Consider the following 16,857-nt stretch of genomic DNA (forward strand, 5'->3'; position numbering starts at 1 on the left):
GTAGTCACACTACTAATATAAATTATAAATTGAAATGATATCATACACGAAAGAAAAAACCGGCCAAGAGCGTGTCGGGCCACGCTCAGTGTAGGGTTCCGTAGTTTTCCTTATTTTTCTCAAAAACTACTGAACCTATCAAGTTCAAAACAATTTTCCTAGAAAGTCTTTATAAAGTTCTACTTTTGTGATTTTTTTCATATTTTTTAAACCTATGGTTCAAAAGTTAGAGGGGGGACGCACTTTTTTTTTCCTTTAGGAGCGATTATTTCCGAAAATATAAATATTATCAAAAAACGATCTTAGTAAACCCTTATTCATTTTTAAATACCTATCCAACAATATATCACACGTTGGGGTTGGAATGAAAAAAATATCAGCCCCCACTTTACATGTAGGGGGGGGGGGTACCCTAATAAAACATTTTTTTCCATTTTTTATTTTTGCACTTTGTTGGCGTGATTGATATACATATTGGTACCAAATTTCAGCTTTCTACTGCTAACGGTTACTGAGATTATCCGCGGACGGACGGACGGACGGACAGACAGACATGGCGAAACTATAAGGGTTCCTAGTTGACTACGAAACCCTAAAAACGGCAAGGCCCACTGGTGGCCGAGCCGGGAATCGAACCCGGGTCTTCAGCTTACGCGGCTAACGTCTTTACCCCTAGACCAAACGCCCGCCCGCGACGTTAGACGTTAGCCGCGTAAGCTCAAGACCCGGGTTCGATTCCCGGCTCGGCCACCAGTGGGCCTTGCCATTTTTTCTTTCGTGTATGATATCATTTCAATTTATAATCTATAAAATTAACATTAACTGCTCTGTATGTACTTTAGGGTAAGGTACAGCGGGGCAAACCTCGATTGGGGGTCAAATGTAACTGTTCCATATATGGTAGGCGTGTTCAGTGGAAGTGGATACATATAGAACTCAACATCATAGTGAAATAATGGAAAAAAGGATGTTACAATTGCCCCCCAGTCAAGATTTGCCCCACTGTATCTTATTCTTTACGTATGGAGGCTTGTATTATGTACAGGCTTTACAATAAATAAATATTCTAACAGTAACTTGAAACTCCAGAAAGTTCGCGTCAAAGTAACATTTTAAGAGTCCTTGATACAAGCCTGTAATGTATGAAACTGCAGACATCTGCTTTTGCATATCAAGCGGAGAGCACCTAAATTGGATGTATACGCTTGTGTTATCACGAGTTTCACGGTGCTACGATATAAACGTCTTATTTTCCTTTGTTAGGGTTCCGTACCAAAAAGGTACAACAGGAACCCTTATGGTGCGACTCTGTCCGTTTGTCTGTCGGTCTGTCACATTACTAAATATTTCGAGAACTACTAATGCTATCAACTTGAAATTTGGAATAGTTGTGAACATTGTAAACCTCTACAAATAGAAAGTATATGTTTTTTAAATTTATTAATTTTAATTGTATAAAATGGCCAAAATGAAACAACGTCAAGTGGGGTATCGTTAGTTTTGTCTTCCAGTCAAGTCATTAGAGTTATATGGGAATCATGAGATTATTTTAACTAAGTAGTTTGAAAGAAAGTTCGTACGGAAGTTACGGAACCCTCGGTGGGCGAGTCCGACTCGCACTTGGCCGGTTTTTTTTTAAGTGAACTTCTAATGCGACTTCCAACTGACAGCCCGTAACACTCAGTCATTGTTACTTTGCGTGGAATGCCGCTCACTCAGCGCGTACTTAACATTATGTCAGCGCGTAAGATTCTGTCTTAACGCGACTCACTCATTCCATTGATTCACTTATTCACTCAGTCAGTGACAGAACAGAATGCCCAGAATGGTTTTGAATGGTGGAATGGTTGATTGGAATGTGTGTGTTTTATATTTTAGATTGCAAAATGAGTTTATGTTTGTTTTTCAATAATTTGAGCAAATACCAGCAATGTAATGTAAAATATCTAATGCAGTAAAAATATGTTACGTCCATCTTTTTACTTTTTACTTAAATGCAAATTTGTTCACAGAAATCGCGAAGCGTCTGGTTGAGGTAACTGGTGACCGAAGAGCTGGCGACTTCCTCGCACAACGTATCAGCATTGCGATACAGCGAGGAAATGTCGCCAGTATCCTTGGTACAATGCCGCAAGGGCCTATTTTAGATATTAGCTAGCTTTTAAGTTTAGTCTTAGTTTCTTATATAATTATGTAAATATGTTCATGTAAATAAAGAGTTTTTATTTAACGCAAAAACGTGATGGTCACTTGACAAAATGTTTTTGAGGTTATGTTAGGAAGTTTCACTTCTTTCGCGCGGCGGGACTCCACACACTGTTTTTTTTGTGTAACAATTTTAATGTGATATTTTAAAGCTTTTAAATTGTTAACACGATTGCCAAACGTGTCTACTGGACCCTGCATAGTGGCCAATAGTGGCAGACTTGTTTAGTCGCCATATATGGCATTCTAGTTGATTGTGTAAAACTTGGAATTTTTTTCATTAGTAGGAATTACCCGCTAGTCAAAATTGACCCGCTATACCTTACGTTCTTATTTTAAAACATCTAAAATACTAACGTTTCATATTTCGCCATTTAATCGTTTTTTTTTTCCGTAGTGTTCTTATTATTGCTCAAGCCCACTCAATAATTATAGCGCTATCTCGTTCACTCAAATTCAAATAGACGGTGTGCGCGATATAGCCATGGTCTGCCTCTTTAGAATCATCGCCATCATTTCGCAAGGCTAGTCGTTAAGAGCCGAGGAAATCGGCCAACAGCTGGAAAGACATTACGTTGAGCCACTGAACTGGTTTCCGACAACAGCTAATGAGCACAGACATTCAATTCATATTATCTCCCAAATGTTTCGAAAGCAAGGATTCTTGTATGTTTGTTTCTTTATTACGTATCACGTGCTTTTTAAAACGTGTTTGATGAAGTTTTGGAATGTATAGTTTGTGCAGTGGTTTGGTCTGATCTGACCAATGAAATTCTTCTTCTTCCTCCTCGGTTCCTCATGGCTGAGGGTCGCGACCACATGAGGTCGTTATATTTCGCACCAAAGCTCTTCATTCCCCACGGTCTTCTGCAGTCCTAATAATAGGCGCCTGTGTTAATGCCTCGCAGGCTTTCTAAACGCTGTCCACCTAGCGGGTTGGTGGATGGCCACATCCCCGTCTTCCATCCACCATGCCAACCATAATGCGTTTCTCAAGGTTTTCCAGCTCCCGTCTGGCCACGTGTCCAAAGTAGTAAAGGATTCGCTGGGAGGCAAATGACATACAAGCGGCAGTGAATGACCAATGAAATTACCTGTTTAGATTTTAGTTCCTAGTGACAAGAATATGCCAATCTTATGAGAGGGTACGACAGAGTCGGTAGGAGTCTCGATATGATTACCTACCTATTACACGTAAGTAATCTTACGAACGTCAAACGTTAATGCTTATGGGGGACGTTGGAAATATATTGACTCCATAGGATTAAATATAGAAAATCTTACAAAATGAGAACATAACCTTGAAGTAAAAAAGAGCATAAGTCTTGAAGTAACCGTAAACGAAAGTAGGCAATCTAATTTTATAGTCCACAGGTAAGTCGCATAACTTCAACTTACGCTAAAAACTTTCTGACCCATTTGATGTGTCTGTCCATCAGGCTGTGCCTAAGTAGGGCAACGAAAAGAATATTAGCGAGCCGCCCGCGCAACCTAATTGCTTAATTAGTTTTACTCTCCACTATTTTCTAGCCGCTGGTTTGAAGCGGTTTAAATGACATTAAAAGAAAAGTGAATGACCGCTTTTCATATAAATGACGACATTTTTTCTTCTATCCAGAGAGCGTATTACTACAAAATATCGAACGTTAAGAAAATGGTTACAATTTCTACACTGAGAGAAAATACAACCAGTTTTCATGTTCGTTCAACAAGTTTTTTGGTTAAAATAGCGCCTACGTGCTCTTTGGTTCAAACAACAAGCTACTTGTCATTTGAATCGGCAATATATTTGAATCAACAAGTCAATTTTATAAAAACAACCTGACACATATTGTTTTAAACATAAGTTTGGCTGATTCAAACGGATAAACCGCAACAAGTCGAACTTGTTAAATTCACAATGCAAATTTCTCTCAGTGTAGTTCGTAATGACAACCAGGCAGGCAAGCATAGTTATAATAACATCAGGCTCTCCCTTTTGCACTATTTGTAATTGCGATAGAGACGGCCTGATGTTTTATCGTTTATCGCGCGACCATACTATCGGTGCAAGTCAGGTTTGATAGATCTGCAATTCATTATTACTAACAAGGTCTTTATCTATTGTATAATCCCGTTTTAGTTAAAATATTTATAGAAACTAGATTTTCATTGAATTTGTGAAAACGGAATTGTACTATGGCTTATATTTGCAGATTGAGTAAACAATAACAAGCAGTCGGACCAAGTAATATTCTTTGAATTAAGTACTTGAAAGTTTTAAAGATGTCATATCTGGCAACCCTAGGCTAGCACACACAAAGTGACTGGAGCTCTACAAGTTTTTTAATCAAAATAATATGTGAAATCGATTAAAAATCATTGTTAGTGTATTTAATAGTTTCTACAACCGAAGGACTCCATTACATCAAAATAAAACATCTGGCAAATACGGATTAACAACAAAAATAGATCCCGGTAAGATTCAACAGTTGACCGTTTTACCTTGAAATCTGTAAACAAAACTTACGTATGTGACATACTTAACTCTGATTGGACGAAACACCTGACAGGCGTGCACTACTACCAACTGTACAAACAAATCTAATGTTACTAGACAGAAAAAAAGAGTTTCGTTCAGAAACTTAGAATCGATTTTAAGAATCGATTAATCACTCGATTCGATAAAATTGCTACAAATATAAAAATTAACTATACGCCAATAAAACACTTAATAACAATGACTCCTAACAAAAAAACACTTAAAGATGTAAGCAAAACGCAAAAGCTATGCGCAAAATGCGCCGAAGAGATCAAGCAAACAAAACATAAGGAATTTATGAAGTGCTCTATATGTAAACTCTTGCTTCATTTAAATTGCACTAATGTTACAATATCCCGCTTCCGTCTTATGTCACTTCAATCCAAGGAGGAATGGAAATGTAGCCGTTGTCTGGGATCAGCGCTGACAGATTATTTGTTGCCTCTACCATCAACATCTAAAGTAATAAAAGAAAGTCCGAAAGTAGATTTGAGTACTAAATCCCAAGAAAAGTGTCCACTGAATATAGACAATGAACCTCAAGACACATCAAATAGGTCGATAGAACAATCTCAACCGACTAAGAACAAAGAATCATCAAATAAGATTATAGAGAGAACAGAAAAAGAATCTCAATGTACTTCTAATATAGAACAGTCAAATATCACTTTAAGAAAAAATCAAAAACAAAGTTTTACTAAGAATTCTTGTAATGGGATACAGTTGCCCTCAAAAAATGATACCACAGAGAGTAAAATTCCGGAGAAAAACACCACGCAGCCTCTGTTTTCACCCACGGAAGGCGTGCTCTCCACCCATGATAATGAATCCCAGCCAAATCAGGATACTCAGGATACGCAGTCAATGCTTAATAATGTAGTATGTAATTTTAAGTCTCCTGACAACCATGTACTCTCGGAGAATGACGTATCAGGCTTCTCGGAGGAGCCCTTATCCCCATCTGGTGTAATGTCACGAAGCGTTGACGGCGACACATTAGGACGTACACCACACTTAAACTTGCAAAAAGAAGAATTACATGAAAAAATTTCCGTACTTGAGACGGCGCTTCTTAGCACGGAGAATGAACTGGAAAATAAAATAATAGAAAATAACGAACTGCAACGTAAGATCCAGCAATTATCCCTGGAAGTAAAAGCACTTCAATCTTTGTGCTATTCTTCACCTGCTGGCGTAAAAAGGAAGAATCGCCGAGACTCCTTATTTCCTGATACTCCAACACACACCTCACCAGTTGCCGGTTTGCATACAGATAAGGAATCTGAGAGCACCAAAAACCTGTTAATTTTGCAATTAAATATTATTGAAGTCGAAAAATGTCTAAACAATATTAAAAACGAGATCTTAGCACTCAATAAGCAGATGGAAAGCTTGGTGCAACAGCTTCAATCTCCGGTAACAAAACTTAAACCAACTATCGGCACAGAAGGAACTTTCGACGAGGTTCCAACGCGAAATATGTATCAAAGCTTTAACTCTCCTAATAAGGTATCGTCAACATTGCTGCAAGCGAAATTATGTGTTATTAGCAATCATTCAAATCACATGCTGAAGTTGATTAAAAGAGAATTTGACAGTAAAAATACATGTATCTACTTGACACCCGGAGCGGGCATTCGAGAACTATTTTCTGGACTATGTGACAAACTTCAAGATTTCACTTTAAATGATTTTTGTATCATTTATGTTGGGGACAAAGACTTTAAAGCTAGTACTAATTATTATAATGTTGTAGAATTTATTCATGAACAGCTAAGCCTTGTACAACACACAAACATTATTATTTGTTCGCCGACATTTAAGATTAATAACTACTCAAATTTATTTAATAAACGTATAGAAATATTTAATAACATATTATGCAAAAATAATTTGAAACATGAATATTGCTATGTGTTAGACTCTAACTTAAACTTAACTTATGATAGCCAAATGTTTTCTCGTTATGGAAATGTAAACAGACAAGGATTTATGACAATTTTCAATGACCTAATACAACTTTTAGCATTGTTTCCTTCACTTTGTAATGAGACACAGGCAGTTGAACAAAACTCGATAATTGTAGAATCGCCTGAGGATATAGATGATGATAATTTTTTAGAATTAGCGCAGGGATAAGCGTTTCTCATACTACTCCTGTAGAAAGTAGAAACTGTTTATCCGTGCTGCATCTTAATATTAACCGACTAAGAAATAAAATACTGCTTTTAGAAACTCTAATTGAAGTGGAACTTGGTGTTAAACCATGTTTCATCTGTATTACGGAATCATGGTTAAAGGAAGATGAAAATTCAAGCATTAATTTACCTGGGTATCAAATTATAGCGAGTTGTTCTAGGTCAATTAATCAGGGAGGTGGATGTGTAATTTTTGCTAGGGACGATATTTTTAAAAGCTGTCAAGTTTGTAATGTAGAGCATTATTATAAAGAAAAATTGTTTGAGGTGTGCTGTGTGTCCATAAAACTGCAGACTCATAAAATTTTTATAAGCACTGTATACAGAAGTCCAAGCAGTGATACCAAAAGATTCTTAGCACAATTGGAGTTATTTTTGTCTAACAATAAAAAACATTGTTCGATAGTATGTGGTGACTTCAATATTGATTTAAAAAGCGAATCAAATTTGACTGAAGATTTTTTACAAATTTTCATGGAACACAACTTAATGCCTACGATAAAAGACTATACTAGGGTAACGGAAACTTCTCAAAGCCTAGTAGACAATATCTTTTCCGACATGTGCGATAACTACAGTGCTCATGTTATTCCCTGTAATTTTTCGGATCATGATGCTCAAATTGTTTATTTTCTTGATCAATTTATAGAGCCTGTTAAACAAATAAAACTACACTATACAAGGAAGTATTCCCAAGTTGCTTTACAAAAATTTAATGATGATATAAAAAATGTTTGCTGGAATAATGTATTTCAAGAGGAATCGTGTGAGGGTAAATTGGAATTGTTCTACAGAACAATAAATATTATTATTAATAAGCATTTACCTTTGAGGAAGGTTAGGCTACGAATAAATCAAAAGTCATGGATTAATCGTGGAATCAGGTTAGCGTGTAGGAAAAAAGGCTTCTATTATTAAAAACCCGTAAACATAAGCAAGATAAAAGTCTTATGGAATGCTATAGATCCTATAACAGATCTGTAAAAAAACTTATATTTAGGGCTAAAAACAACCATGTTCAAAGTACGATACAAAAAGCAAAATCGAAAAGTAAAGCCATATGGAATGTCGTCAATGAAAATACGGGCAAAAAGAAAATAGCTAACGATACGGTCAAACTAATTCTTGATGATGAAATGATTGATGATCCTTTAAGAGTGAGTGACATTTTTAATGATTATTTTATTAGAACTGGCCAGGTTATTGAAAAGAATGCAAAATATAGTGGTCAGCATATGAACCTTTTGAAAAATAATCCCATTAATAACACAAAATCGATGTTCATGTCACCTATTGTTGAGGCAGAATTAATAAATATAGTCAAATCTTTAAAAAATACAAATTCCTGTGGTCCTGATGACCTAAGTACCACACTAGTTAAGCATAGCATTGAAAGCTTATGCGTACCACTATGTGACATATTCAACGCATGTATATGTGACGGAATCTTCCCCTCTCAACTAAAAATAGCAAAAGTGGTACCCTTACATAAAAAGCACTCCAAGACTGACATTAATAACTATCGCCCTATTTCACTACTATCAGTTTTATCAAAAATCTTTGAAAAAGCTATCGCATCACGAATTATTAGTCATTTTGAAAACAATAATTATTTTTGTTCTCAGCAATTTGGCTTTACACAAAATAGGAATGCAGTAACAGCCATTATTGAATTGGTTCGTCAAGTTATGAACAATCTAAACCAAAATTTAAAATGTGCAGGTATTTTCTGCGATCTTAGTAAGGCGTTTGATAGCGTTAATCATGACATTTTATTGGATAAATTATATTATTATGGAATACGGGGATCTATATTAAAACTTGTAACATCTTATCTCACGAACAGAGTTCAATATGTACAAATATCTGATGTAGATAGAACTGGCTGTATTAAATTTGTAAATTCTGCCAAGAAATCGGTTAACTGCGGGGTTCCTCAAGGATCTGTACTTGGCCCCTTGCTATTTAATATATTTATTAATGATTTACAATATAATATAAGTTATGGAACCGTATACCTGTATGCAGACGACACAAGCATAATATTTGAAAATCAAAATGATGAAGAATTTACGGCCCAAATTAGTCAGGCATGGGCGAGTCTAACATACTGGTTTGAATGTAATGGTTTGAAAGTTAACATGGACAAAACACTGTATTTCCCTTTTTTAAGACATACGAACAGCTTGGCTTATGACTTACCCTTACCTATAGCAAAAGTCAACAATGTCAAATTCCTAGGAGTCCAACTAGATTCACAGTTGCGATGGCCAAACCATATAAGTCTTATAAGAAAAAGACTAGCCAGTGCTTGTTATGCCTTAAAAAACCTCTCCAAAATGTTAAACTCTTCGGTACTTAAAACTGTTTATTTTGCACACTTTGAAAGTATAGTAAGATACGGCCTCGAGGTTTGGGGCAATAGTGTTCACGTGCACCATGTTCTTATTTTGCAGAAAAAGGCTATTAGATATATTGAAAAAGCGGAGCCTCTTGAACATTGCCGTCCGCTATTTATAAAACATGGAATATTGACGGTAATATCGCTATATATATATTTAATATGTATTTTTGTTTACAAAAATAAATCCAATTTCGCATGTGTTAGTGGCAATAGACCACGTAGATTATGTAAAGTCAATGTGGATTTTCAACTGCCCGAGTGTAAAAATTACGTGCATTTTAAAAGAAGTATGGATTATAATAGTATCAAAATCTTCAATTTTTTAAGTTCTGACATTAAGCAATGTAATAATATTAACGATTTCTCAAAAAAATTAAAGTCATACCTGATAACTCGGCCATTTTATAATTTAAATGAATATTTTGATAAATTGTATAATTAAAAATAATGAGAATATATTTTGTATTATTAATTAAAGTTATAACATTAATATTTATGATATGATTGATAATTAATTATAAATGTAAATATATTGTGTGAATACTGTAAATAATTATAATAGTTAATGTAAGATTTTGCATGCCAATTACGGTGGAACATACCTTCATGTAATACAATTAAAATACTGACATGTAAATTTACAACACCAGTGTATGTTGAGCAAATAAATTATTTCATTTCATTTCATTTCACAAGAGGTTGTGAGTCACCACTACACCTATAACTGCAAACATACACCAAATTATGGAATTCATTAAACTTGTTATACACTTTTTTTATAATTCGGCGACAATAGTTTATCATCAACCGAGCAATATAAAAGGACCCGCAGTTGAACCCTGTGTGATCCTCATTATTGCTCTGGTTTTGTCCAGACCATGTTAGATTTACATTTTCATTGTAAGCTTTATGTCTAAGTACGATTGTATGTGGTCTAGTTTTATCTTTATCAGTAAATCGTGCTTGTGTTTCTGACTAAATATTCAAAATAAACCTAGTCGAAAGCAATCGATAGGTTACAAAGACTTCTAAGTATCTGTTTCAATTTTTTTCTTGTTAAAACCACAGATCTACGCGTTAATTACAGGAGTACGTCTGGTTGCGTTTTAAGTTATTTTTATGCACTATTTTATTGGGATTATACAAGTGTACAACCAAACGTACTCCAGTACTTAACGCTCTCCCAACGCTTGAGCGTAAACTAAACGCAGTAATGGGGGCTGGTCAGCCGCGAAATTAACGCCGGCGGTGAATTAGAACCGCGGTTTAATGAGGCGATCTTTGTGGAATTTTACCGCGAGCTTCGCTCAATCGAACTGAGCGGGAAATATCAGCATACACTCCAGTCTTAAAAAGTCGTAAGTCATAGCCGATAGTGAGAACGTTACGCCGTTTTTGGCAGTGAGGTCTTTGATTACTATCGGTATTGAAATAACCGCGTATACCGATACTAAACGTAGCTAATCATGGAACTAGGCTAATCGGCTAGTGGGCAGGTAATACTTATTTGCATGCATGTGGTTGTGGGTATGTTATGATTATTCTAAAATGCAAATAATATTATTTGTATTTTTTAAGCTTTTTAAGCTGAAAGTGGTCATACTTTTAGAACTAAACGGGACTTAATCATGTAAACTGTTACGCGTTAAAAGTGTTACGCGATTAAGTCCCGTTTAGTTCTAAAATTATGAAATGGTTGACTTCATGGGTCAGTGTGTTTAATTACAACTGTATTTTTTATTTTAATAATTCTGTAGTTTTTCACGAGAGGTAAAATTAATTCGATTTAAAGTACAGATATGCACCGAGTCTGATAAGCCATAGCACCAACATTCTAAATATACCTTTATGACTTTATTATTATTGTCTTAGAGACTTGAATGAGTAATAATGTTTGTGGACTCAGCCGTACGATCGAAATTAACTAAATATAAGAACTTTTATTTTAAACTACGCTCACGTTACGCAGACACGAACCCAGCAAAAACGAAATTACAATATTCAAATCCACATATCGCTCGCACAACCAACTTTACCTTTTGACTTTAATTCGCATATAGATTAACCAAACTAGACTCAGTTTGGTACGAGAATAGTTGTGGAATGCATAGGGCCCTAATATTATGCTGCTAGTTTTTTTCCTTACCTACCCCTCTTACAATACCTCTTACGTACCTTTGCTAAAGCTTCGTAACTAACTCTCCCTTAATGGCTCGACAGAGACTGCGTTTCGATTGCCGAGTAGCGTCAACGATTGTCCCGCTAGGCCCGCAACAGCTGATGACGATGACGCTGACATTGTGTCCACGCCTTTACAGTGTGACCTCACCCTTACCGGTGCTTACAGGCCTTAATGAAGGATCGCATTGGAAATTTGGACCATTAGCATAACCTACAGTTCGAACAGTTCAACTGATCATTGGTAGAACGTATGTCGTTGCATTCAAGTTGATTATTGATCAATGATGGTATGTACATGGTTGCTTCGTTAGTGCAACCACGGGTCAATCGTTTGTCGGCCATTGCGGTCATGATTAAGAAGGACAGTAATGGTTTAAATGCGTAATTGAAAAGATATTACTCTATATGATTGCATATGGAGATCTAGAGAGGAAAATGAAACTACGTGTCCATAATCCTCTTAATGATATGCCTTACGATTTATGAAAGAGATTCGCTTACCACAGAATAAATAATAGTGTTAATATAAATAATAGATAACTTAATTTCTTTTTTGACTATTTAGTTACGGTATATTATGATCGGCCGATGTGTCAATTATGTGACTTCTATAAAAAGTTGGCTCATCCCGTCCCGTTCTTCTGTGAGTCATTCTTTAGGGTTAACTTAATAGGTCGCATTTATATAACATTAAAACAGTATTAAATTGTGAATTACGAAACAAACAATATAAAAGGACCCGCAGTTGAACCCTGTGGGATCCTCATTATTTTTCTGTTTTTCTCCTGACTATGTTTGATTTATATTTTCATTGCAAGCTTTGAGGCCTAAGTACAAATTACACGTGGACTAGTTTTATCCTTTTTAGTTTAAAGTGCTTGGTTTCCTGACCAAATAGTCAAAATACCAAAATCAATTGTTTAATTTTATTTTTATTGTTCTCTTTATTTTCTCTCTTTTTGTTATCTAAGTTTCGTGACGCATCAAGGTTTTACTGTAATGTCATGTCAACATGTTTTTACTAATAAATAAATAAATAATAATAAATAAATAAAACGTAACAAAAACTTTTAACCAAATTGTGAAAGAACAAATGGCCTCCTTCGTACCCGGACGGCTAGGGCTAATGGTAATGATGCACACGGAATCCGGTTTAGATCGTATCGCTGTAAAGTTGCATCGCTAACGCGCGAGTTTCAATTAAATTAGAACTCAAAGCGATCATTTGCAGTTACAGTATTAATTTTATTAGCTATAGGTACCTTGTTATACTCGTAATGTTCTACGTTTGTGGAAATAACTTTAGGGTTATAGAGTGTTGTCTAAGCCGTTTTTATTTTGCCAGTTGAGCAGTGGGTCAAAAACTCAATAAATACAATTCTTATTAGGTCAGACATGCAGTGGGTCTGACTCTGAATGTTACGGAACACGTCTAAGTGCACGTCATTTTCGTTCTAAGCCGATATCGGAGTAGAATAGGTATTGCGATTTCAGGGTTCAGTAATGGATATGCTAGGTACTGTAAGAGGTTTCGCATTCAGAATGAAACCTTTTACAGCAGTCATGGTCGCTGACTGGCAGTCCCTGATTTAAAATTGGAACAGTATAAGAACGTCAAGGAAAACAGACACTTCAATGGGGCATTCATATAGAAGCAGCGATTGAGAGTGAACGGTTGTACTTAGCTCCTAAAATATAAAAAAATATTGATTCAAAGCGTTGTTTAAATGTTTGGATGCTCTCCACTGATAGGCCGACTCTCTTACATGGTGGAGGCACTAACGTCTGAAAGTTTCCCCTAGTTTCGGTTTCAGAGTTTTCAGACAACGAACCCCGACCTCACAGCGCGAGGAAGCGCATGCCAAGCGATAAGCCAAACGCGCTTTAAGAAGAAGGAAAACAAAGTGACCATCGTCGCCAATACGAAGAGCTATTCCGGGTGATATATTTCTTATTATCTAATACTCATTATCACCCATTCCGTAGTTAAAATATAGCTGTGCAGAATTGACGTAAAAATGGAATGCGAGACATTCAACAGAGCAACGGGCGATCAAGATTGTGTTGTTCAAGAAACTCTACGACTCCTCTTCGGTGACCATGGGCGTCGACGCAAATTGCGTGAACATCAGCTCCATCATACCTATATACTTAATCATACACATATGCAGTAAATCTTCCTAGATATGTAGGTTACATTAGAAAGGCAATGTAAATTTAGTTTCAATCTTTTAATTATACATTATATTGTAGAACTTACGGAATAATTGTGATTTGTGAACTAAAATGTACATTATTTCAAAGGAAAAACGACTTGTGACAGAAAATGTCATTTGCCTATCCCTAATGTTAAAAAGGATAATTATTTGTAAATAACCACATAGAACTAATTATTTTGGCGCAATATATAACATGTAGAATACTATACATATTATTTATGCAATATTTATATTAGAATAAAAACTATTTGATAGGCTTATTTATTCCATAATGTTTTCCTATAGCTACCAATAAGGTTAAGTTATATGAAAATATGTAAACTGTGGAATAAAACACACCCCAAACTGTAAATATTTAATAAATAGATACAATCGTTTAAAGTTATAGAGTAATGTCACAACACCCTTATAATTTCCTGACTACAAAGAACAACGTTCATACACATTTCTTTTACATGTATCAAGACAAGGCCGACTAGATGGCCAGATGATCCAGCTGCTCACGGTGTGGCGGGATGGCTGGCGGTCATATGCAACCCCCACTTCGTCGTCATCACCAACGTGCAGCACACTACAGCTGTAGCAATCTTCATGAGCCGTTCGGGCTCCACTTCACTTCGCAACCGGCGCGGCGGGAAGATTGGCGGCCATGAGAAGCCCCCACTTCAACGCCACCGCCAACAAGAATCGGCATCTTCAAAATTTATTATGTTTTTTCATGTGAAATAAACGTTTTGCCTTGTTTTTTTACTTGAAGTTAGGTGAATTTGCTAACAGCTGTCATGTCAATGTCATCTAGTCATGGCCACAGACAATTAGCTGTCAGAAAGTTCAAAATAAAAGGGTTTAGTCGATGGGCAGGGGTTAGGTTTTTGCCATTGGTTTTCCTAACCATAGTCCATATCTGACTAATTTGCGAGGACCTTGGCTATAGTCCAACTATCCAAATTATGGCGGTCTCAACCGTGGACTAGGCAACCACGCAAAGAGCGTTAGATGTTGGCTACCTTGAATGAGGCTGTCACTATTGGGTGTTAGGAGATTTTTTTTTTTTTTTTTTTTTTTTTGTGTGTAGGGGGGCCTGGCTTAGGTAGGGCCAACCGGTAGTTAGGGTAGAATAGGATAGGATAGGGTGTAGTATTGTGAACAATGGCTGCTTCTAACATAAGGGGGAGGGATATGTAAGAGGTTTCGCATTCAGAATGAAACCTTTTACAGCAGTCATGGTCGCTGACTGGCAGTCCCTGATTTAAAATTGGAACAGTATAAGAACGTCAAGGAAAACAGACACTTCAATGGGGCATTCATATAGAAGCAGCGATTGAGAGTGAACGGTTGTACTTAGCTCCTAAAATATAAAAAAATATTGATTCAAAGCGTTGTTTAAATGTTTGGATGCTCTCCACTGATAGGCCGACTCTCTTACAGTACTAGGGCTTGATTTTTTTTTGACTTGGGACTTTTAGAAGTTTAGGATATTGGACACCGAGATTTTTATTAGTTCACTAAGCTTAATAAATTATACAACTATCGTATGAAAACGAAGTTAAAGGAGACAAAGAAATTGTCACACATTTAACAGTTAATGTATTATGTATGTATGTACCCGCAGTCCAGATGGCGCTGATCACAGCCTCGCAATAGTGGGCGCGTTCAGATATCTCGGAAGGGCAGGCCGCACAGCTACGTTCGTGGCCCACAAACTGGTCTCGCCGGGAGATCAGCGCTGAACCCTAGATCAGCATTTATGCTGAGGCGGGACCATTTCGTGGTAAACACGACATACCTACTTTTTTTTCTAATCTTATTTTTTGTAATTATGAATTACTTGTGTAAATAATTTATGTGTTTACCATGAATAAACTATTGAATCTTGAATCGTTTTTTTCGTTTATGAGCAGTAAATTCCACTTTGTCGCTTGTCATAATATAAGAACGTTGTTCACTGGTTATTCGTATGATGGTTCAATCAAAACTTTTATTCGTTATGGTAAGCGACAAAGTGCGACCTCCTACTATTTTAAATATAAATAACTTACCTGGAACCTCTCGTCGTTGGTGTACGTGAACTTCCCTGAGCTCAGAATGTGCCAGTCCCTTTTTCTGATCCAGGACACTTGCTGCAAGGAAACAGTAAGTTTAGAACGAGTTGACATTCATTGTAGTCACTCACGTATCGAAAGCGATGAAAATAAATATCAATATTTTAACTTTTTTACGACGTTTCTGCCAGGATGCACTGACTGTGGTTACGAAATACTACTGATGTCCCCACAAAAGTGCCAGTGGAGATGTACAAAAACAGCTCATTTAATCGCGTTCGACCTTAAAAATGTGTACAAAACGCCTTTGAAATTCAAGCCATGTGTGATTTTCGCATCGTTCTTATTTCAATAATCTTGATTTATGAGGTTTTCCCTCCATATAAATATTTTTTGATGGAATAAAAAAACTACTTATAAAAAACATTATTATGATCATTATGATCATGAATCATGTCCTAGGTATATCGTTCAAAGTTAGGAATTGCTTTTAGAAACATACCTACCTCGATTTATTTATGACTCCTACCTGAATTTCAATTACACGTTTTACAAATAACTCCAAAAACCAATTACAGCATAGTTACTAAGCCATAAATTCATCAAACCACTTACAATATTTAATAACAAAAGTTCCGCTGTATTTCGCTTTGTTACGTTTTGGTGTGGTTAGTTGGTTTCGTCGGGGAAGTTTCAAATTCGGAACGTTGTTTTACATAATATAATATAATAATTAGTAGGTACGTTCGTACACATACAATTAAGTCGCAATTTCTTTGACAAAAGATGTTGTTACTGTGATCATACACTTAACCCTGGAGATGTTGTTTAGGTACCATTCCTTATATATTTGAAGTTTTGCGACCCGGGTTTTTTTTTATTGATAAAACGGGGAACCTAATCAGATGAGACAGCAGATTTAATTTTATCTACGCATACTAAAGTTACTTGGCACAGCCCCGAGCTTCCGCCGCTTGCCCGACTAGCGGATGTGCGTTCCCATTGAGGGAACACGTTAGAATTTCGAGCTTTTGAATGTGTCAGTCTTTAGTAAAAGTTCTCAAACGATTGTAAATTCAACCAATAA

At 36.2% G+C, this 16,857-nt stretch overlaps 1 protein-coding gene across 1 annotated transcript in view; it reads right to left on the reverse strand.

The window, feature by feature from the left end:
- Nucleotides 1-16,857, reverse strand: part of LOC125234996 (hemicentin-2-like) — a 678,208-nt gene that overhangs the window by 45,735 nt on the left and 615,616 nt on the right. Inside the window, exon 5 of the mRNA XM_048141445.1 lies at nucleotides 15,768-15,848. Coding sequence (XP_047997402.1) covers nucleotides 15,768-15,848 — 81 coding nt within the window. The remainder of the gene's footprint in view (nucleotides 1-15,767; nucleotides 15,849-16,857) is intronic.

The sequence above is a fragment of the Leguminivora glycinivorella genome, chromosome 16 (genome assembly GCF_023078275.1).
Source record: "Leguminivora glycinivorella isolate SPB_JAAS2020 chromosome 16, LegGlyc_1.1, whole genome shotgun sequence".
NCBI classification, from domain to species: domain Eukaryota; kingdom Metazoa; phylum Arthropoda; class Insecta; order Lepidoptera; family Tortricidae; genus Leguminivora; species Leguminivora glycinivorella.